The sequence below is a fragment of the Phyllobates terribilis genome, unplaced genomic scaffold (genome assembly GCF_046119375.1).
Source record: "Phyllobates terribilis strain yellow unplaced genomic scaffold, ASM4611937v1 Scaffold_69__1_contigs__length_7402412, whole genome shotgun sequence".
NCBI lineage: Eukaryota > Metazoa > Chordata > Amphibia > Anura > Dendrobatidae > Phyllobates > Phyllobates terribilis.
This window is the reverse complement of record NW_027362829.1, coordinates 1527153-1549388: the sequence shown is the minus strand read 5'-3', so window position 1 is coordinate 1549388 and position 22236 is coordinate 1527153. Positions and strand designations below refer to the sequence as shown.

Sequence of the window (22236 nt, the reverse complement as noted above, 5' to 3'; positions counted from 1 at the left end):
ATGTCCAACCCCAGAAGCTACGCCTTGGGAAGAGTACCAGAGTGGATGCATAGTCGCAACAAGAAATGGCAACTACAGGAACTGTGCCAGCTTCAACGGATTGAATACCAGGCCACCAACACTATATTGGATTTAACACAGGAACCACAGGGTGTGGAGGACGACATGTGTGGATGCAATGGATATGAGTCGGTTCTCATCAATTACATGTGGAGTTTATTTGCAAGGAAGACATTAGTGTCTGCGCGTAAAGAAATGCTGATGAACTGTCCCCAATCAGTGTAGAAGGATTATTAGAATTCTATCACGTCTGTTTAATTAAGATGGGGGAGCAATATGCACATTTTCAAACACATACAGGTTTTCTTCTGTGAAAACACAAACTAATCTCCCATGCCGGCGCCATTCCAGCATTGTCGGCACTTGCATTCCCTGGGCTCATGTGAGCCCTATGCCCAATCAGCACTGGCGTCACTGTCTCCACAGTTGGACAAATTGAACATCAAGAGGAAGTCAGAGAGCAGCCACACTCCTGGCTTCCTGTTGATGTTCAATAAGTCTGAAAAAGGGGACAGTGAATCCGGCGCTGATTGGGCGCAGGGCTCCAGTGATGTAACAACCTAACATAAGCCCCGAAAATGCGAGTGATGACAACGCAGGAACAGCGCCGGAACGGTGAGTATGAGTGCTATTTTAGCCAGGCCAAACATGAGGAATGACAAGGGGTTGCTTTAGTAGTGGACAACCCCTTTAAGGAGATATAATTTTCGGTTAAAAATATCCAACATTTTGAATATGAAAAAGGCTTCCCCCCGGTGTGACTTCTCTGATTTTTATTAAGAGTTGATTTCCAACATATTCAACATTAAGAACATGATAAAGGCTTCTCCCCTGTGTGATTTCTTTGGTGACTAAGAAGAGATGATTTCTGTACAAAACATTTGCCACACTTTTGACAGGAAAAAGGCTTCTCCCCTGTGTGGGTTCTCTGGTGTCTATCAAGATGCTCTTTCTGGTTATAGCATTTCCCACATTCTGGACATGAAAAAGGCTTCTCCCCTCTGTGAGTTCTCTGGTGGCTATCAAGATGCCCTTTCCGGTTAAAGCATTTCCCACATTCTGAACATGAAAAAGGCTTCTCCCCTATGTGGCTTCTCTGATGTTTATTAAAATTTGATTTCTCAACAAAACATTTCCCACATTCTGAACATGAAAAAGGCTTATCCCCTATGTGGGTTCTCTGGTGGCTTTCAAGATGCGCTTTCCTGTTAAAGCATTTCCCACATTCTGAACATGAAAAAGGCTTCTCCCCTTTGTGGGTTCTCTGATGTTTATTAAGATTTGATTTCTCTACAAAACATTTCCCACATTCTAAACATGAAAAAGGCTTCTCCCCTGTGTGAATTCTTTGGTGACTAAGAAGAGATGATTTCTTCACAAAACATTTCCCACATTCTGAACAGGAAAAAGGCATCACCCCTGTGTGAGTTCTCTGGTGACTAACAAAATCTGATTTCTGGTTAAAACATTTCTCACATTCTGAACATGAAAAAGGCATCACCCCTGTGTGGGTTGTCTTGTGGATATCTAGACTCGCTTTCCGGTTAAAACATTTCCCACATTTTGAACATGAAAAAGGCTTCTCCCCTGTGTGAATTCTGAGGTGGCTAGTAAGATTTGCTTTCCGGTTAAAACTTTTCCCACATTCTGAACATGAAAAAGGCTTCTCTCCTGTGTGGGTTCTTTGGTGCTTAACAAAATCTGATTTCTGGTTAATACATTTCCCACATTCCGAACATGAAAAAAGCTTCTCCCCTGTGTGAATTCTTTGGTGCCTAACAAGATCTGATTTCCGGTTAAAACATTTCCCACATTCTGAACATGAAAATGGCTTCTCCTGTGTGTGAGTTCTCTCATGACAAACAAGATATGATTTATGGTTAAAACATTTCCCACACTTGGAACAAGAAAATCTAGTCTCTGCTGTGTGAATTTTTTGATGTTTAAGAAGAGACTTTTTGAGGGGAAAACTATTTCCAGGTTTTGAATGTGAAGATGGCTTTTTTGCTTTAGGAGCAGTTCGTTTTTTAATGCTTATTTTGTGACTCTTTTTTTCCTTAGTAGTCGGTAATGAATCAGAGGACAGGACCTGTTTCAAAGGATCAGATGACAGATCTTTGCTGTGAAGGGATGATGGTATATCTGGAGTAATGGTATTTACTTCAATTGTATACTGTGTAATCTCAAGATCATTTGATTTAAAAATTGAAGATGTCAGCTGTCCCTCTGATCTCCTGATACAGTCATCTGCTAAGAATAAAAAAAATATTATTTTTTAATATAATATCCTTGAATTTTACATTCCATTTCATACCAATGTTATGTAAGTGATAATAATACCAATAAAAACTTCAATTCATTTCACAAAAAACAAGTCTCCACTCAGGTCCATCATCTATCAGTGGAAAAACAGATGTTTTCATATTATTAGTGGCTCAAAGGCTCTTGAAAAACAACATGGCTTCCATAAACCAATCCAGCAATATCCACTCTCCCAAAGTCAGATCTCCCCCTCACTTCTGAGCCTTGCAGTGCACCCAAACCACATTTAGCCTCCATGTATTTGGCATTACTATAGTGAGAAGAACCCACTTAATTTACGGTGTGTGTCTCCTGGAGCACAATCTGGGCACTATGTGTTGGGTAATAAATTAATATACGAGGGTCAGTCATTAAGTAATGCCTCTTATTTTTTTTCTCCTTAAATAAGGTAGTTATGTTAAATATTCGAATTTGGCACAGTTCCTCAAACCTTCTTCTCCAATCCACAGCAATTGCAACTTCCTGCACCAACAGGTGGCAGGACTGTATCTGCTTGCAAAATGGCTGACATCGATGTTCGTATTAGACAACGTTCTGTGATTGAATTCTTGCATGCAGAAGGTGAAACGCTCATTCAAATTCATGAGAGACTGAAAAATGTGTACGGTGATGCAACAGTGGATGTCAGTACTGTTAGACGATGGGTTTGTCGCTGTAACACAGCTGAAGGGCCATCACCGTTGACTGACAAAATGCGGAGTGGCAGGCCAGTAACTGCAGTGACTCCAAGCAACATTCAGCGAGTCGATGACATCATTCGTGGTGACCTTCCATCTGTTCGGGCTGCTAAAAGAAGCTCATCGTGGGATTCACTTTGAGTTTGAGGAGGCCGTGAAAAAGTCCGTGCGTCAATGGCTTAGGAAGCAAGACCATGCTTTTTACCATGCTGGAATACATGCCCTTGTTAAACAAAGACTGTGGAAATGGATGGAGTTTATATTGAAAAGTGACAAATTAATCGTTAATGTTGTGGTTTTCAACCTATCTAATTGCATTTGAATTTCTTGCCAATTAAAAGGAGAAAAAATAGGAGGCATTACTTATTGACTGACCCTCGTATTTGCAATTTTCACTCACCAAAATCCACTGCGTGCTAATTTCCAGGAAATTGGCTGTGGAGTCAAAATAGTCACTACTCCTATAGATTAATTCACTGAGGGTTATAATTTCCAAAATGGAGTCACTTTATGGGGATTTCTACAGCCCTGGTTTTCTGACATTGTGACATATAAGGGCTTCTGCAAATGGTGGGTCCCATCTCCTCTGGGATCTGCTCCTGTGACGTCTGTTTCTATCATCAGGCAATGACTTATTCATCCTGCAGGGGGCGCTGGTAATGGAGGCGGCGTAAGAACCAGAAGCTCTGGGCGGCACAGGCTCTGTCCAGCCACTATGATTTGGGTGCCTGGGACCTGTAGTACCATCCTGTCTGGCAGTATGGGTGTGTGTGCTGTCCAGCTGGAGTAATCTGCTCCCTGCTTCAGCCATTTGGAAAGCACCACACCCTACTAAAGCTGGAAGCATATTGCCGGAAGCTGCCAGATACAGCCTTGCTCTCCTCTGGTTCAGTCCTCTGTGCTCAGCTCCCGGCTTGTGTATTTGTTTCCTCTTGTGACCTCGGCCTGTTTACTGACTACTCTTGTGTCTTCTGATTTTGTATTTTCTCTGCCCTCCTGGTTCTGACCCGGCTACCTGACTATTCTTCTTTCCATCTCACTCCACAGAATAGCAGGTAACACCGAGGCGCAAGCCTAGGGGTCTCTGTGTAACTCCAGATCCATGTAGAGGGGTTAAATAAGTGATGAGCAAGACAATCCCTGGGATCTGGAAAACGGAGTAGATAGCTCCGGAGTAGATGGTAGCCATCTTTTCAGCTGCCATGTGACCATGAACAGTGCTCCCAATACATTGTGTCTGTAAACTATTCCAGCAAGATCTGCATTCAAATAGCTAAATGGCGCTCCTTCCCTTCTTAACCTGCCATGTGCCCAGACAGTAGTGTACAACCGTATATAGGGGATTGTCGGATTCAAGAGAAGTTTGAAAATAATTTGTAAGGTCCATTTGTTTCCTATTATCCTTTGTGAAGAATTCCAAAGTTATCACCACATAAAGTGACACACGATTTGAAAAATGGGCCCTGATTAGGAACACAAATCTGGCTGCAGGAAGGGGTTAAATCAGTATTTTGGGCACTAACTACTGTAGTAAAAAACTGTGACTATAGACAATAACACATCTACTGAAATGATCAAACTCAACAGTCTCCATCAGAAAAATGAGTAACTAGGGGAGAATGCTATGCTCTAGCGGCAAAATGGTGATCACACGATTGTGATATGACCGGACTACACGACCAATAAAGCAGCCACAGCCGGTGACTGGGAAGAATCTGTGACTTCTCTGCATTTAGTGGTTACTACTCACCTGGGTAGTCATATGTAGGAATCTCCTCTGTACACTGATCTTCACCCCTCACATATGTCTCTGTAGTATTAATATGGGTCAGATCTTCACCCTGAAACAAATATTGTAAAAGTCACAGACAGAAGGAGAAGTCCCATCTATGATCAGCTCTAATCCAGCCATCTCCACCGTTCTCATTACACAAGTATAAAACATATAATACTGGTGGATAAAACAAGACTGAACACAAGACCTTCACAGCCGTCTACACATCATAGGGGAGATCTCATGACACCTTCTCTCCATCTACCTGATGATCCTGAGGAACATTGGGATCTTCTTGTTTACAGTCCTGTGGAAGAAGAGGACGGGGACATCTCTCTGGTGTTGTCCTCTTACTGGATAGATCTGGAGGAAACACATACAGGGACTGAATTCATTCTTTACATACAGATAATTATAGGTTGTGTGTATTTAGTCCTGTCTATTACCTGGTGATGTGAGGGCCTGGGGAACCTCCATCATGATGTCCTTGTACAGATCTTTGTGTCCTTCTAAATACTCCCACTCCTCCATGGAGAAATAGACGGAAACATCCTGACACCTTATAGGAACCTGACACATACAATGATACCGTCATTCCCCCGATCCCTTCATAGCGTTACTGTATAATGTCCCAGCATTCCCAGCAGTGTCACCTCTCCAGTCAGCAGCTCAATCATCTTGTAGGTGAGTTCTAGGATCTTCTGGTCATTGATGTCCTTATGTATCAGAGGGTGAGGTGGAGGCCCAGTGATTAGGCTCAGGGGTCTTCCCCATCCCTCAGACACCGGGTCCTGACAGCGCTCACTAGAGGTCTTCACTACTGTGTAATCCTGGTTATAGAGAGACACATTAATAAATCTCACTACAGACATTTCCAGAGTCCTCACCTCTCCAGTTCTGTCCATCTGTTATTTCCATAGATAAGAATGATGTAATGTGACATCATCAGAATCTCTCACCTCTCCAGTAACCCGGAAGAGGATCTCTAGGGTGAGGTGTAATATCCTCTCCGCCATCTTGTCTCTGTCCATACCCATCCTTGATGGGTAAATCAGGAAAATTCTCTTATATAGAAGATCTTCATTGAGAGGATTCAATATTGTAGAGACCTGTGTAATAATACAATTACTGGAGATAATAAGGGAAACATATGAGGAGATTTATTATTTTACAGTATTTCATTTTTTCTTTACATCTAGTAATAAAACCTTTATATTTTAGGCCACAGACAACAAGCAGTTTCTTCCTCGGAGTCTGCAGCTGAACATGTTTCTCATAGACTCATCTTCCATAAAGCTAATTCTCGTCTCATTTACCGACACTGGAATCGGCATTAGCAATACTGCAGGAGATATTTATTACACGTGACATGGAAATAACTACTTCATAATAAGGAAAACATCTTCTACTACGGCTCTAAAACATAGTTAGCCACAGTCCGTCACTGACTACATCTCCACCGGCCGTCTATATGAATGTTTCCCGTCTTCCCCGGACTGTAATCTTCTATCACGTTAGATCTCATGTCTGATTCACACACAGAAGTTTGAGGCATTTATAAAGCTGTTTTGTTTGCACAAACACCGAGGGCAGAAATGATTTGATAACAAAGTCTCCATGTACAGTGTATTATGGGGTTTATTTCTAGCATTAGGCTTTCCTATATTACAAGAAAAACACCAGAAAAAAGTAGATATTATTGGCACCAACAATTCTTGTAAAAAGAAAAAAACATGCAAATACCAAAGAACATATTTTGTTATTTTTTAACACGTTAAACATTTGTTGTAAAAAAAATTAACTCTTTTGGGCACCAGAACATAGATGTTCACCGCAGGGATGGCACAGGTGCGGCTGTAATAAAAACCCTGGTAGTTTAACCACTTGCTGCTGTCAAAAGCAAACATGGCATCTAATAAGGTTTGACACAGATGGGCTAAATGCCCCTCCTCCCCCAAGTACTCGATTATATGGAGCTACTTAGTTACTACAATACTTAAATGCCTAATAATGGTGTCTGGGCCTGCAATGTATGAAAGTCTACTATGCCGGGCCAGAGACAGCTTCCAATAAGTTACCTTTTATCGCCCCCTATTCACATTAGACTAAAGTTGCATGAAAGCACTGATTTTTGGGAGGTTTGGTGGACTATATAATTTATTTGGGGCCTTCTGACCTATGATGTCAGGGCAGAGAAGGATTTGGCATCGTGAATTTCAGAGACTAATCCGTTTGCTCTTCCTGTAGAGGAGTCTGGAGCCGACTCTCTTATACCAACCATAGCTTGAACATTTGTGTGTATAGGGGAGTTAGGAGAGATAGCCATCTGCCAAATGACCATTCAGCCAACACTTAACTCATGTGTATGGGGTAATTAGTATTACACTGACAGGCAGTGATGATACACAGCACTACAGTAGTACAGTGCAGCACCAGAGCAATCAGAGGCTTGTATGTTGTATGATCGCACTAATCAGAATTGTTTAAAAAAGTTTAGTAAAAGGTTAAAAGTGAAAAAACAATATAAAAGATTTAGCAACAAAAAATATCCATCACTATACGGAAAACAGAGTCACTGCACAATGTTAGTTAACCGCTTCCCGACCACCCGTGCAGCACGGACGTTTAAAAACGGTGGGTGGTCCCGCAGCGCTCAGGACCCCCAGGGTCCTGCAAGCGCTGCAGGAGCGGTGCAGAGCGATAGCTCTGACAGGGAACATCATCGGGACCTGATTGGATCAGGTCCCAGTGATGTTAACCCTTTGCTGTCTTCTATATGCCACAATCTATAGTGATCGAGACATATAGAAGACAGCAGGAGGAGAGGGGGTGGTATACTTACCTCTCCGAAGACCCCTGATACCTTCCAGGACCTTGGGTTGCTATGGCAGCTGGAGGTCACATGACCGCCTCCAGCTCTGCCATATATGGTGTCCTGCCTGGCTCAGCCTGCTTCTGAAGCCAGGCAGGAGACTCTGACTGTGAAACAGTCAGTGAAGATCTCATGTAATGTAATATATGTCTATTACATTACATGAGATCAGTGATCAGAAAAATAAAAATTATTGTCCCATACAGGGACTAAGTAAAAATGTAAAAAAAAAAAAAAAAAATGTTTTCAAACTGTTAAAAAAAAAACAACAAAATAAATAAATAAAATATTAAACCGATAAATCCGTATGTTTATGCAAAAATAAAAAAAGTATACATATTTGGTATCGCCGCGTCCGAAACAACCCGAGCTATAAACCTGTCACACTAATTAACTCCTTCTGTGCACACCGTAATAAAAATAAATAATAAACGGAGCAAAAAACTATGCTTTTTCCTCATATCGCCAAACAAAAAGTGGAAAAAAATGCGATCAAAAAGCAAAATGGAAATAAAAATGGTACCGCTGAAAACGTCATCTTGTTCCGCAAAAAAAAAGCCGCCATACACCTCCATCAGCCGAAAAATAAAAAAGTTATAGCGCTCAGAATAAAGCAATGCAAAAAAAATATTTTTTCTATAAAATTGTTTTATTGTGTAAAAGCGCTAAAACATAAAAAAAAAATATACAGTAAGTGTAGTATCGCTGTAAACATACTGACCCGAAGAATAACGCTGCCTGATCACTTTTACCACATGCAGGACGGCATAAAAAAAACCCTCAAAGAACAATTCCTGAATTATTGGCTTTTGTTAATTTTACCTCCCAAAAAACGGAATAGAAAGCGATCAAAAGATGTCACGTACCCAATAAAAATGTCAACTCGTCCCGCAAAAAACAAGCCGTGACATGACTCTGTCGGCCGAAATATGGAAAAATTATAGCTCTCAAAATATGGCGATGCAAAAACTAGATTTTGCAAAAAAAAAGTGTCTCTTAGTGTGTGACAGCTGTCAGTCATAAAAACCCGATATAAATCTGGTATCTCTGTAATCGCACCGACCCGAAGAATAAAGTAATCTAATCAGTTATATTACACGAGGAACGGCGTAAAAAATAAATAAAACCAATTCTTCACCTGCTACTGATTTGTTTATTATGTCTCCCAAAGATCGCAGTAATGCTCTGCTCACATTTATCCTGTGCTCTGCGCTGAGCACTTACGCCAGAGTTTCCGTGTAAATCTCTGAAATAAGTGATTCAGACGGAACCCATGACGGAAGATTCCCTGTAATGAGGCAGATATAGGTCACTGTGAATGCCGTCTGGCCTGTGATCCCACGGTGTCATTTGTTTTAGGCGTGCATAAAAGTGTGGTTGGCCACAGTTTTGTGCACTTCTGAAAAAAAGGACACCGCTAAACAGAGGCCAGATGGAGTCCAGAGTAACTCTGCTGCCTCATTACAGTGAATGGATCCCGCAGGGGTTTCATCTGAATTAGATCACTTGGAAATTTAGATGGAAACCCCGAAGTAAGTGCTCAGCCTAGAGCGCCGGATAAATGTTAGGTAAAATGTTCCCAATAAAAGCTTCAACTCAGTCCTCAAAAAAAGCTAGTCCCCACTCAGGTCCGTCATCTGTTAAAAATATAAGGGACTTCCAAGTTACTGGTAGCAGAAAGGCTCTGGAAAAGCGAAATGGCGCTTGCCCCCCAAAAGAAATTCATAAAATTTTGTGCTCCCAAATCCAAATGCCTATTCTACAATAATTTGTTCTCCAATTGTCAAATAGCGCTCCGTCCCCCCCAGATCTCGCCGTATGGCTGAGCGGTACGATACAGCCACATATGGGGTATTGCCACTTTTAGAAGAAATTGTGTGACACATTTCGGCACCATTTTTACCCATTGCCCTGTGTGAAAATGTAAAATCTGAGGGTAAAACATTTTTTTGCGGTAAAAATATAATTATGCTTTTTTCACTGCCCAATGGTATAAATTTAAAAATTAAAAAATACTCACTACTTCCCTAGATGAATTCCTTGAGAGGTGTAGTTTACAAAATGGGGTCACTTGTGGGGGTTTCTGCTGTTTCGGCATGTCAGCGACTCTTCAAATGTGACATGGTGTCTGCAACCTATCCCAGCCAACATAGCTCTCCTTTCTCTTCCGAACCCTGCCGTACACCAAAGCAGTGGTTTTCCCCCACATATGGGGTATCGGCGTACTCAGGAGAAATTGCACAACAAATTTCATGGTGCAATTTCTCCTGTTACCCTTATGATAATGCAAAATTAGGGAATGAAAAACATTTTTTGTGGGAAAAATGTGAAAATTGTATTTTTATGGCTCAATATTATAAACTTCTGTGAAGCACCTGGGGGTGCAAGGTGCTCACCACACATCTAGATAAGTTCCCTAAGGGGTCTAGTTTCCAAAATGGTGTCACTTGTGGGGGGTTTCCACTGTTTAGGCACATTAGGGGCCCCCCAAATGCAACATGGCGTCCGCTAATTATTCAAACAAATTTTACATTCAAAAAGTCAAATGGCGCTCCTTCCCTTCCAAACCCTGCCGTGCGCCCAAACAGTGGTGTGCCTCCACATATGGGGTATCAGCGCGCTCAAAAGAAATTGCACAAAAATTTTGGGGTCCATTTTTTCCTGCTACCCCTGTGAAAATAAAAAAAAATGGGTCTAAAGTAACATTTTTGTGAAAAAAGTTAAATGTTAATTTTTTTCTTCCACATTCCAAAAATTCCTGTGAAGCACCTGAAGGGTTAATAAAGTTCTTGAATGTGGTTTTGAGCACCTTGAGGGGTGCAGTTTTTAGAATGGTGTCACTTGGGTATTTTCTGTCATAAAGACCCCTCAAAGTGACTTCAAATATGATGTGGTCCCTAAAAAAATGTTTTTGTAAATTTTGTTGGAAAAATGAGAAATCGCTGGTCAACTTTTAACCCTTATAGCTCCCTAACAAAAAAAAATTGGGGTTCCAAAATTGTGCTGATGTAAAGTAAACATGTGGGAAATGTTATTTATTAACTATTTTGTGTGACATATCTCTCTGATTTAAGGGCATGAAAATTCAAAGTTTGAAAATTGCAAAATTTTCAAAATTTTCGCCAAATTTCCGATTTTTTCACAAATAAACGCAAGTGATATCGAAGACATTTTACCACTATCCTGATGTCACGAAAAAACAATCTCAGAATCAGGGGAATCCGTTGAAGCGTTCCAGAGTAATTACATCATAAAGTGACAGTGGTCAGAATTGAAAAAATTGGCCCGGTCACGAAGGCAAAAACAGGCTCTGGTCCGAAGTGGTTAAGTCTCGTCCATAACAACTTTAATATACTCTATTATCCTATACACAGTGGCGTAGATAGAAATCACAGGTCAAACAGCAATAGATGTTATTGGGCTCCCCGACCTCTAAGGGAGAAAAAAAAAAAAAAATATATATATATATATATATATATATATATATATATATATATACACAGTAAAGACCAAAAGTTTGGACACACCTTCTCATTTAAAGATTTTTCTGTATTTTCATGACTATGAAAATTGTACATTCACAATGAAGGCATCAAAACTATGAATTAACACATGTGGAATTATATACTTAACAAAAACGTGTGAAACAACTGAAAATATGTCTTATATTCTAGGTTCTTCAAAGTAGCCACCTTTTGCTTTGATGACTGCTTTGCACACTCTTGGCATTCTCTTGATGAGCTTCAAGAGGTAGTCACCGGAAATGGTTTTCACTTCACAGGTGTGCCCTGTCAGGTTTAATAAGTGGGATTTCTTGCCTTATAAATTGGGTTGGGACCATCAGTTATGTTGTGCAGAAGTCTGGTGGATACACAGCTGATAGTCCCACTGAATACACTGTTAGAATTTGTATTACAGCAAAAAAAAAGCAGCTAAGTAAGGAAAAACGAGTGGCCATCATTACTTTAAGAAATGAGGGTCAGTCAGTGCGAAAAATTGGGAAAACTTTGAAAGTGTCCCCAAGTGCAGCAGCAAAAACCATCAAGCGCTACAAAACTGGCTCACATGAGGACCACCCCAGGAAAGGAAGACCAAGAGTCACCTCTGCTTCTGAGGATAAGTTTATCCAAGGTCACCAGCCTCAGAAATCGCAGGTTAACAGCAGCTCAGATTAGAGACCAGGTCAATGCCACACAGAGTTCTAGCAGCAGACACATCTCTACAACAACTGTTAAGAGGAGACTTTGTGCAGCTGGCCTTCATGGTAAAATAGCTGCTAGGAAACCACTGCTAAGGACAGGCAACAAGCAGAAGAGAATTGTTTGGGCTAAAGAATACAAGGAATGGACATTAGACCAGTGGAAATCTGTGCTTTGGTCTGATGAGTCCAAATTTGAGATCTTTGGTTCCAACCACCGTGTCTTTGTGCGACGCAGAAAAGGTGAACGGATAGACTCAACATGCCTGGTTCCCACCGTGAAGCATGGAGAAGGAGGTGTGATGGTGTGGGGGTGCTTTGCTGGTGACACTGTTGGAGATTTATTCAAAATTGAAGGCATACTGAACCAGCATGCAAGTATATAATTCCACATGTGTTAATTCATAGTTTTGATGCCTTCAGTGTGAATGTACAATTTTCATAGTCATGAAAATAGAGAAAAATCTTTAAATGAGAAGGTGTGTCCAAACTTTTGGTCTGTACTGTATATAGTTGAATATTTATATATATATATATATATATATATATATATATATATATATATATATATATATATATATATATATATATATATCTGAAGCATGGAGGAGGAGGTGTGATGGTGTGGGGGTGCTTTGCTGGTGACACTGTTGGGGATTTATTCAAAATTGAAGGCATACTGAACCAGCATGGCTACCACAGCATCTTGCAGCGGCATGCTATTCAATCCGGTTTGCGTTTAGTTGGACCATCATTTATTTTTCAACAGGACAATGACCCCAAACACACCTCCAGGCTGAGTAAGGGGGACTATTTGAACAAGAAGGAGAGTGATGGGGTGCTACGCCAGATGACCTGGCCTCCACAGTCACCAGACCTGAAGCCAATCGAGATGGTTAGGGGTGAGCTGGACCGCAGAGTGAAGGCAAGAGGGCCAACAAGTTCTAAGCATCTCTGGGAACTCCTTCAAGAAAAATCTTTAAATGAAAAGGTGTGTCCAAACTTTTGGTCTGTACTGTATATATATTGTAAGGTAGCGCTATTCATCATGCTGGGGGCACTCACTTCACCAGGTCAATTAAAGCACACATGCAACATTTTCCGGTAATATGAAGTTCAGCAGTTTATTACACATCATAAACCGCTTAGAACACAGTCCATCTTAGTAGCTCGCAGGAATGTTACACATGTATCCTAGAGCCTTTCCAGTGGCAGCTATGCCTGCTTGACTTCAAATACAGACTTCAGCAAGGTACAGCAACAATATTCATTTATAGCGCCGATTTACCTTTGCCGGGTCTCAGCTGCTTCTATCAGCTCTGTTCTGCCACAGCTGTGACTTTAAGGCTCCCCAGACGTAGTCTCCAGGTGGCGTGCCTTCCAAGGCTACCGGTATCCCCCCCACACACACAGGGATCCAGCCTCCGCCTTGCAGGCCTCTTGCCTACCAAGCCGATTGCCTTCCAAGGCTACTGGTATCCGGGACACAGGGATACAGCCTCTGCCTTCCAGGCATCACTCCAGGCCTACCAAGCCTCTTGCCTTCCAAGGCTACTGGTATCCGGGACACAGCCTCTGCCTTCCAGGCATCACCAGGCCTCTCACTCTCTACTGTTTCAAAACCACCAGGATTTATATATCCTTTTGTGCACACAGGACCTGTGATGATGTCACACTCATGTGATCAGTCACCTGAGGGGGAGGTAAATGGTCAGCCAGAACACACCCCCTGGACATTTTAGCAATGCAGCAAGAAGCTGCATTACAATATATATATTATATATATACGGTAAATACATTATATATATATATATATATATATATATATATATATATATATATATATATATATATATATATATATATTTAGTCGAGTCATATTCCCCGACTCTACAGACCACATGCTGCTGTTGTACTTGGCAGGTCCGGACCAGTTGGAGTGGAGTCGAATGCAGGAGACCAAAGTCTAAAAATAAACTTTTCTTTAACAAGAACCTGATGAGAGTTATATACATCAGATAGCAGGCACAACACTTTATGAATGCTTCTCCTGCATTATGCAGAGTCAGGAACTTTCCAGTTACATGTGGTGGTACATAACTTGTTTGTACAAGCTATGACAGCCAGCAAGAAAAAAATGTGGGAAGGCACTTCATACCCTGTGGGGACCTTACCGGTCGAGATGTGTCACTATGGCCCCTCAGAGCAACTCCTAGTTGATTTGTGAGGACCTCATTGGTTGAGGTGCATTGGTACGACTCGTTACTTGTGCTCTCAAAGTCCATTCGATGAGGGCCACACACACCTTGCAGTGGCACAGCTTCTTCAGCTTTCAGTAGGAGAACTTGCGTCCCACTTTAGAGACACTGTGGCTTCTTCTCTAGTAGATTATTGATTAAATCCTGGCCTAAGATAAGGAATCCTTCCTTAACTTAATCCCCTTTAATTAGACCTTCCATACCGTTCAAGTAGGCCTCCTGGCCTGAGATAAGGACCTCGCCCTGCTCTTTGTCTCGGCTATGCTCCCTGCCTGGAATTTGGATTCACATTGCCATTAAATCTTTGCTTTCCTTCAGATCGGATCAGATCTGATATCTCCCTCCTGACACACAGCACCATATAAATTTAAGTTTGCAACCAGATAGACCAAAGGTCTGCATTTCTCACTTACTTATCTCTATCTGACTCATCACCAAGAAAATTGTTCTCCTGTGTGCCCATGTAGCTCAGAATGAGGGCTCCCACACAGTATGATGGCCCCCACAGGACCTCGCACAGTATTATGGCAACAACAGCCTGCTACACAAAATGAGGACCCCCACCCTGTATGGAGGCCCTTACAGTCCACCACAGACCCACACTCAGTATAATAGCCCCACCAGCCGCCCACTCAGTATGAGAGCCCCCACAGTCCTTCACGTAATATGATGCCCCCACTATTCCTGATATTTAAAAAAAACAACACAGTACTGTTTACAGTGTGAGTACTGAGGCCCTACAGGTGTGACGTCATTGTGCCTGCAGTGCACGGAGTCTCAGACTCACAGGCAAAGGCTGATTGGTGTGTCAGCGAGTTTTCGACTCCCTGATTTACTATTTTTTTCAATTGCATCACTATCGTGGGAATGTGGAGATCGTTGAAATTGTGATGATGGGAAAAGAGATGGTGTCTGGTGCTGAGCCGCACGAGCCTTCTCAATTTATGGGCACCATAGCGGCAAAAATAAAAAGAGAAAAAAAAACCGCCTCCTCCACTCCTTAGGCTATGTTCACCCGTAGCATTTTTACTGCATTTTGCACTTTCTCATTGCTTTCAATTTTGAAAAAATGCAGCACAAACGCTGGAAAAATGCTAAAAGAATTGACATGTTGCTTGTTTCAAAAATGCAGCAGTCTTCCATGTCAGGAAAAAAAAGGAATAGTATGCATGAGATTTCTGAAATTTTTCCCATTTGTATGGAGTGTGTCTCCTAGACTGGTAAAGTCCATTGTGAGGCAGTGAGGAGGATCATATGCAAGAGATGGTATGTATCCCCCAGCATTCTCATAGAAGGTTATTGAACCCGCTAGAGTGCATTGCAATCACAGACATAGCTATGGTTGTAGTGCAAAATAAAAGTAAGTTTGGACTAGGTCAAGCTTAAGAAGTTGGGTTAAGAAAACCCGACATGGGCTTTTATTTTTGGAGTGATCTACAGGATGGAAGTGGGGTGGATCACTCCCTCCAGCCCGAGTCTTACAAGTGGCTCATGTCAACAGTTTTCATTTAAAAACCTGCAGCAAAGGTTTGGGAATGTCAGTGGTTTGTTTGCTAGCTCCAGTGCAGGAGACTCTGTGCACTGCAAGCCTGTGTGAAGGTATAACACAGGCCTGTGAAGGCAATGTTACTGGCGCACCTCAGAGGAAAACAGCGCTGCAGTCGCCCACGTCAACCAGTTTACACGGGGGTTTGGACCACCCAGCTGCAATCCGGAGGACATCATTTGCATTTAAATTGTGAGTTTTTGCAAATAAAGACATTTAAGCTGAACTTTCCTTGGGTCACTGCCTCATTACCGCACATTGTGAACACTGCCGCACTACAATATTTACTGCTGCAACAACCTAAAACAAAAGTCCTTTTCAGGCTACATATTTTCTTTTCCCTATTAAGAACTGCCAAAAATAAGAAGGAGAAGGATCTCTGATATACCCTGTATTAGACATAAAAAGGTCCTCATACACATTCTGTTAAAATTGTTAGATAGTGCAAGGGCAGCCAAAAATTAGAAGGAGGGATTTCAATATGGCTTAGAAGAGACGTAGAGGAGGGCCTCAGAAAACATTTGTATTCCAGTTGAAAGGAGTGGGACTCCTAGATTGGTAAAGCATATTCACTAAGTGCAAGGGCTGAAAAACATTTCCCCCTGGGGATTATACACATAGATATGTGTGCGTGTAAGAGATTTTTAGAGGTAGGCCTCTCAAAATGATGACGAAGGGCATCATACACACCCTGTAAAAAAAATAAGAGCGAGGGTCTCACGATCACCCTGTTGATATGGTGGATAAGGAGGAGGACACGGAAAATAATAAACCATGAACCGTATACACTTGTTTGAGTGGAAAAGGGGTGTATGGGAATGCACCAGAAAAAAAGGAACATTTTAATTGGATTTATGTTCTGCTAGTGTCATCCGGTGGGGTTGAAAAGCCTGTGCCAATCTAGATCTTGTTCATTTTGATATGAGTCAACCTGTCAGCCTTTTCATTTGACAGAAGGATGCACCTATCAGTTATTATGCCCCAGCGGCACTAAAAACCCACTCTGACAAAACCCTAGTGTCAGGACAGGCCATCACCTCCAAGGCGTAGAGAAACAGTTGATGCCACATGTCCAGTTCGGATATCCTATAGTTGTATGGCACAGAGGAATCATGGGGGATGCTGTTCCAAAACGTTTCCCTCCTTGTTAGAGTATCCCGTGCATTAGGGCACTGGGAGGGTCTAATGATACTGTCCCAGACCTTTGATAGTCTCCCCCTGCCTCTGTGTGACCTGGTTTGAGTCTCCTTCATCTCTGCTCCTCGGTTGTCCAAGGATCTATGACCTCTGCTGCCAGTGTTGTCAGATGGTAATTTTTGTACTAATTGTTCAACTAGGGACTTCTGGTATTGCACCATTTTACTAGCCCTCTCCATTGCAGGAAGGAGAGATTGAAAGTTCTGCTTGTAGAATAGGTCAAGAAGAGTGAACAACCAGTAATCAGTGTTGGCTAAACTTCGTGCAACGCAAGCGTCACGGGAAAGCAGCGGGACATAAAGTCAGCCATGTGTGCCAGATTCCCAACAGACTTCCCTGTCCTCACCAGGAGGACTACTATCCATCTCCTCCTTTTCCTCCTCGCTCTCCTCCTCCTCTTCACCCCATTCACGCTAAACAGATAGGATGAATCTGGTGTGGCTAGCACCCTCTGTAGCATAGGCAATCATCTCCTGTTCCTCCTCCTCATTATCATCCCATCCAGAGAAGTTGACATGAGGCTGGGCTTGGTAGTATTACCCTGTCTTCATTCTTCCTCCATCTCCTCCTGGTTCACATGCAAAGCTTCCTCTATAATTGTGAGCAGCGAGTGTTTGAGTAGACACAGAAGCGGATTGGTTACCCTGATTATGGCATCTTTGCCACTCACCCTCTTTGTCGATTCCTCAAAGTTTGGTATAATCTCACAGATGTCAGACATCCATGCCTACTTCTCGGTTGTTATGCGCGGAGGCCGAGCATGATGTAGCTGGTATTCAACTACAACTTTCTTCTGCTCACAAAGCTTTGCCAACACATGTAATATGGAGTTCCAGTGCGTGGTCACGTTGCACAACAGTCTGTAAGCTCGAACTTGAAAGCTGCTGCAGCACTGCCAGTCCGGCAACAGCTATGGCTGCCTTGCGGAAATGGGCGCACATGCGGTGTACCGTCACAAGTAGCTCAGGCAAATCGGGGTAGGTTTCAGAAAACGCTGAACCATTAAGTTGAGCACGTGGGCCAGGCATGGAGCGTATACGAGCTTGCCAAGTTTCAGAGCCACCACCAGGTTAAGACCATTATCACACACAACCATACCTGGTTGTAGGTTCAGTGGCGAGAGCCACAGATCTGCCTGGTCTGTTAGACCTTTCAACAACTCTGCAGTGGTGTGCTGTTTGTCACCTTAAGAAAAGAGTTTCAACAGAACCTGTTGCCGCTTCACTGAGGCAGTGCTTCCAGTTTGTCACTGATATGGACGACAATTTGGAGATGGAAGATGAGGAGGTGCAGGGACGGTCAGTCTTCTTTGTGCAGGGAACCAGGATGAGTCAGTGTTCAGCACCCGGCGCTTGGGGACAGTGCTAACTGTAGCGCTGATTCCCAGGCGCCGGTCCGTGTGATCCTGATGCTGCACACAGGCGGCACACGGTTGCCACAGACGGACACACGGATATCTCAGGTACCAGTTTTTCCGGTCCCGGAAATATAAGGACATGTGAAACCGGCCCAAGAGAGGATTCACACTATTTAGGCCCTGGCAAAGAGAAACTCCTTATCATGGCTGCCGGGTACACATGAATTGGCCAATTTAAGCACTAAGATTTCTCAGTTATTTCTACTTTCTACAGCAGTAATGCAATTCAAATTTCATATTTTTCATATTTGCATACTTAGCATTACAGAGTACTACTTTATTTGATTGTTATATATGGAGATGGCTACTCTTAGTAAGCACCTGTACACACCAGTTTTCTATTTTGATAGTGACGGTCAGTCTTCTTTGATATTTGTAATAGTAACGTCAGGCGGGGTGGCAAGGTGAGGTTTTAAAACACCATCTTTTTCTTGGTCTCATGGTCTGGTATGGAGGGGTTTCTATCTCTCTCGTTTTTCTGCAAACGATTGTGTGGAATCCAAAATGTACTGTGGGTAACCCTTATCCCTGAATCTGGTGTTCATGTATATTCGCTGTATATTAGAATCTGTGACATTAGTACAGTTAGTTCTCAACCGTAAAAATTGACCCATTGGGTTTTCCTTTTTTTAGGGGATGAGGTGGTGGCTATCCCACTTCAATAGTTTATTAGTGCTTGTAGGTTTATGGTAGAGTGTCCCTAGGGTCCAATCCTGTTATTTCTAAATTAATACATCCTGGAAAGGAAACTGGTAAAAAAAAATCAGATGTAAATCTCAGGCCCACTCTATTGATGTTGAGTTCCCTGACAAATTCAAGAAACTGTTCACTCGTCCCTGACCAGATGATAAAAATGTAGTCAATATATCTATACTGTACCCCAATATATGGATGCCACCACTTTATGATCATCCCTGAATATTATGGTTTCTTCCCACCAGTCCAGGAATAGGTTAGCATACAAGGAGGTACAGGGGCTCCCCATCGCAGTACCCCTGAGCTGGTGGAAGTACTTCCTGTCAAAAAGAAAGAAGTTTTGAGTAAGAGGGAATTTTAGAAGATCCTCGATGAAGTCATTATGTCTGCTACACTCTATTGATCTTGATTTCAAGAAATGTCTTACTCCTCTGATATCATCCTCATGCGGAATATTACTGTACAAAGCCTCAATATCTAGTAAGGCCTGCTCCCCTACATGCCTGTATACATGCTCGAGGGTATACATGGAGGGGAGTAGGCAGAGGGAAAACCATTTTCCAGAGGGATTATTCCAACTGTAAAACCTCAAGCAGTACTGGGGGAACATTACATTGTGTGGGGGGCATCATACATACTAAATAAGGGGCATAATTGGGGCATTAAACTGTGTGGGGGGCATCATACATCGTGCATAAGGGGCATAATTGGGGCATTAAACTGTGTGGGGGCATCATACATCCTGCATAAGGGGCATAATGGGGGCATTACACTGTGTGGGGGCATCATACATCTTGCATAAGGGGCATAATGGGGGCATTACACTGTGTGGGGGCATCACACATACTGCATAAGGGGCATAATGGGGCATTACACTGTGTGGGGGCATCATACATCCTGCATAAGGGGTATAATGGGGGCATTACACTGTGGGGGCATCATACATCCTGCATAAGGGGCACAATGGGGGCATTATACTGTGTGGGGGGCATCATACATCCTGCATAAGGGGCATAATGGGGGCATTACACTGTGTGGGGCATCATACATACTACATAAGGGGCATAATGGGGGCATTACACTGTGGGGGCATCATACATCCTACATAAGGGGCATAATGGGGGCATTACACTGTGGGGCCAGTAAAGGGGTCCTGTACTATGAGAACAATACGTTTCCACCTTCCTGTCTCCATAGTTGGGTCGTATGTATCTATTACAGGAAACAGAACAAAAACCTTATGATTCTTATAAAGGGGCAACACAAGACCCCCAAAAGAGTCTCCGTGCTGAAGGGGTTAATGCCCCCTGCGCCCAGTAATGGGGTCTCCACATACCTCCACCTGCAGAGCCGCCACCACATATATGGCTGCTCTGTGCCCACAGGACCTGTGATGAGGTCACAGGAGGGGAGGAGTCAGGGGTCACATGATCAGGGGCCTCAGTGGATGCAGGACTCTGCTGTGCTGGTTGTCATGGTGCTGGATGAGCTGAAGTTTATGTGTGGGGTCAGGAGGGGTTTACAGTGTGGATGTAGCAGAGCCGCGTGTGTACGAGGCGTACGGAGCGGAGCCGTGTGTGTACGAGGTGTACGGAGCAGAGCCGCGCGTGTACGAGGTGTACGGAGCGGAGCCGTGTGTGTACGAGGTGTACGGAGCAGAGCCGTGTGTGTACGAGGTGTACGGAGCAGAGCCGCGTGTGTACGAGGCGTACGGAGCGGAGCCGTGTGTGTACGAGGTGTACGGAGCAGAGCCGCGTGTGTACGAGGTGTATGGAGCAGAGCCGCGTGTGTAGGAGGTGTACGGAGCAGAGCCGTGTGTACGAGGTGTACGGAGCAGAGCCGCGTGTGTACGAGGTGTACGGAGCGGAGCCGCGTGTGTACGAGGTGTACGGAGCGGAGCCGCGTGTGTAGGAGGTGTACGGAGCGGAGCCGCGCGTGTACGAGGTGTACGGAGCAGAGCCGCGTGTGTACGAGGTGTACAGAGCAGAGCCGCGTGTGTACAGAGCAGAGCCGCGTGTGTACGAGGTGTACGGAGCGGAGCCGCGCGTGTACGAGGTGTACGGAGCGGAGCCGCGCGTGTACGAGGTGTACGGAGCGGAGCCGCGCGTGTACGAGGTGTGCGGAGCCGCGCGTGTACGAGGTGTACGGAGCGGAGCCGCGCGTGTACGAGGTGTACGGAGCGGAGCCGCGCGTGTACGAGGTGTACGGAGCGCAGCCGCGCGGGTACGAGGTGTACGGAGCGCAGCCGCGCGGGTACGAGGTGTACGGAGCGGAGCCGCGCGGGTACGAGGTGTACGGAGCGGAGCCGCGCGGGTACGAGGTGTACGGAGCGGAGCCGCGCGTGTACGAGGTGTACGGAGCGGAGCCGCGCGTGTACGAGGTGTACGGAGCGGAGCCGCGCGTGTACGAGGTGTACGGAGCGGAGCCGCGCGTGTACGGAGCGGAGCCGCGCGTGTACGAGGTGTACGGAGCAGAGCCGCATGTGTAAGAGGTGTACGGAACGGAGCCGCGTGTGTACGAGGTGTACGGAGCGGAGCCGCGTGTGTACGAGGTGTAGGGAGCGGAGCCGCGTGTACGAGGTGTCGGAGCGGAGCAACGTGTGTACGAGGTGTATGGAGCGGAGCCGCGCGTGTACGAGGCATACGGAGCGGAGCCGCACATGTACGGAGTGGAGCCGCACGTGTACAAGGTGTACAGAACGGAGCCGCGTGTGTATGAGGTATACGGAGCGGAGCCGCGCGTGTACGAGGTGTACGGAGCGGAGCCGCGCGTGTACGGAGCGGAGCCACGTGTACGTGGTGTACAGAGCAGAGCCGCGTGTGTATGAGGTGTACGGAGCGGAGCCGCGCGTGTATGAGAGATGCAATATCTGTCCATGTATTGTAAATATTAGTGATGAGCGAGCGTGCTCGCCATTGCTCGATACTTAATCAGTCATCGGGGTGCGCTCATTACTTGTTCGAGTATAAAACCAGATGAAGGAATGCGGCCGGCCAATCACAGTAATTCAAGTAGCCAACATGGCAACACGGCATTACCGTGTAAGGCAGGCAATCCCTGTGTGTTTAATGGTTGTCTAACATCCGCGAAACATGTGGGGCAGGAACTATGGCACCAGAGATATTTGATTGAAAATCCGAGCACCGCGATGATCTATTAAGTATCGAGCAGTGGCAAGCATGCTTGCTCATCATTAGAAAATATATGAATACAGTTAGG

General features: G+C 44.1%; 1 protein-coding gene across 1 annotated transcript; it reads right to left on the bottom strand.

Annotated features, from left to right (window-relative positions):
* Window positions 1-621: 621 nt before the first annotated feature.
* LOC141194351 (uncharacterized) lies at window positions 622-20416 on the bottom strand. Its single transcript, XM_073662254.1, has 7 exons — window positions 20354-20416; window positions 5793-5942; window positions 5487-5663; window positions 5280-5403; window positions 5099-5196; window positions 4810-4900; window positions 622-2307 (listed from the first exon to the last, which is right to left on the bottom strand). Exons 2-7 carry the CDS (start codon window positions 5868-5870, stop codon window positions 866-868), a joined length of 2010 nt encoding a protein of 669 aa, XP_073518355.1. The 5' UTR covers window positions 5871-5942; window positions 20354-20416; the 3' UTR covers window positions 622-865.
* Between the last annotated feature and the right edge of the window lie 1820 nt (window positions 20417-22236).

Coding starts and splice junctions, on each gene's coding strand:
- LOC141194351 (XM_073662254.1), bottom strand. CDS start 5,870: ATGGGTATGGACAGAGACAAGATGGCGGAGAGGATATTACACCTCACC. Junction 4,901..5,098: donor ATGTTCCTCAGGATCATCAG/GTAGATGGAGAG, acceptor TATTTGTTTCAG/GGTGAAGATCTGACCCATAT. Junction 2,308..4,809: donor TCCTACATATGACTACCCAG/GTGAGTAGTAAC, acceptor TATTCTTAGCAG/ATGACTGTATCAGGAGATCA.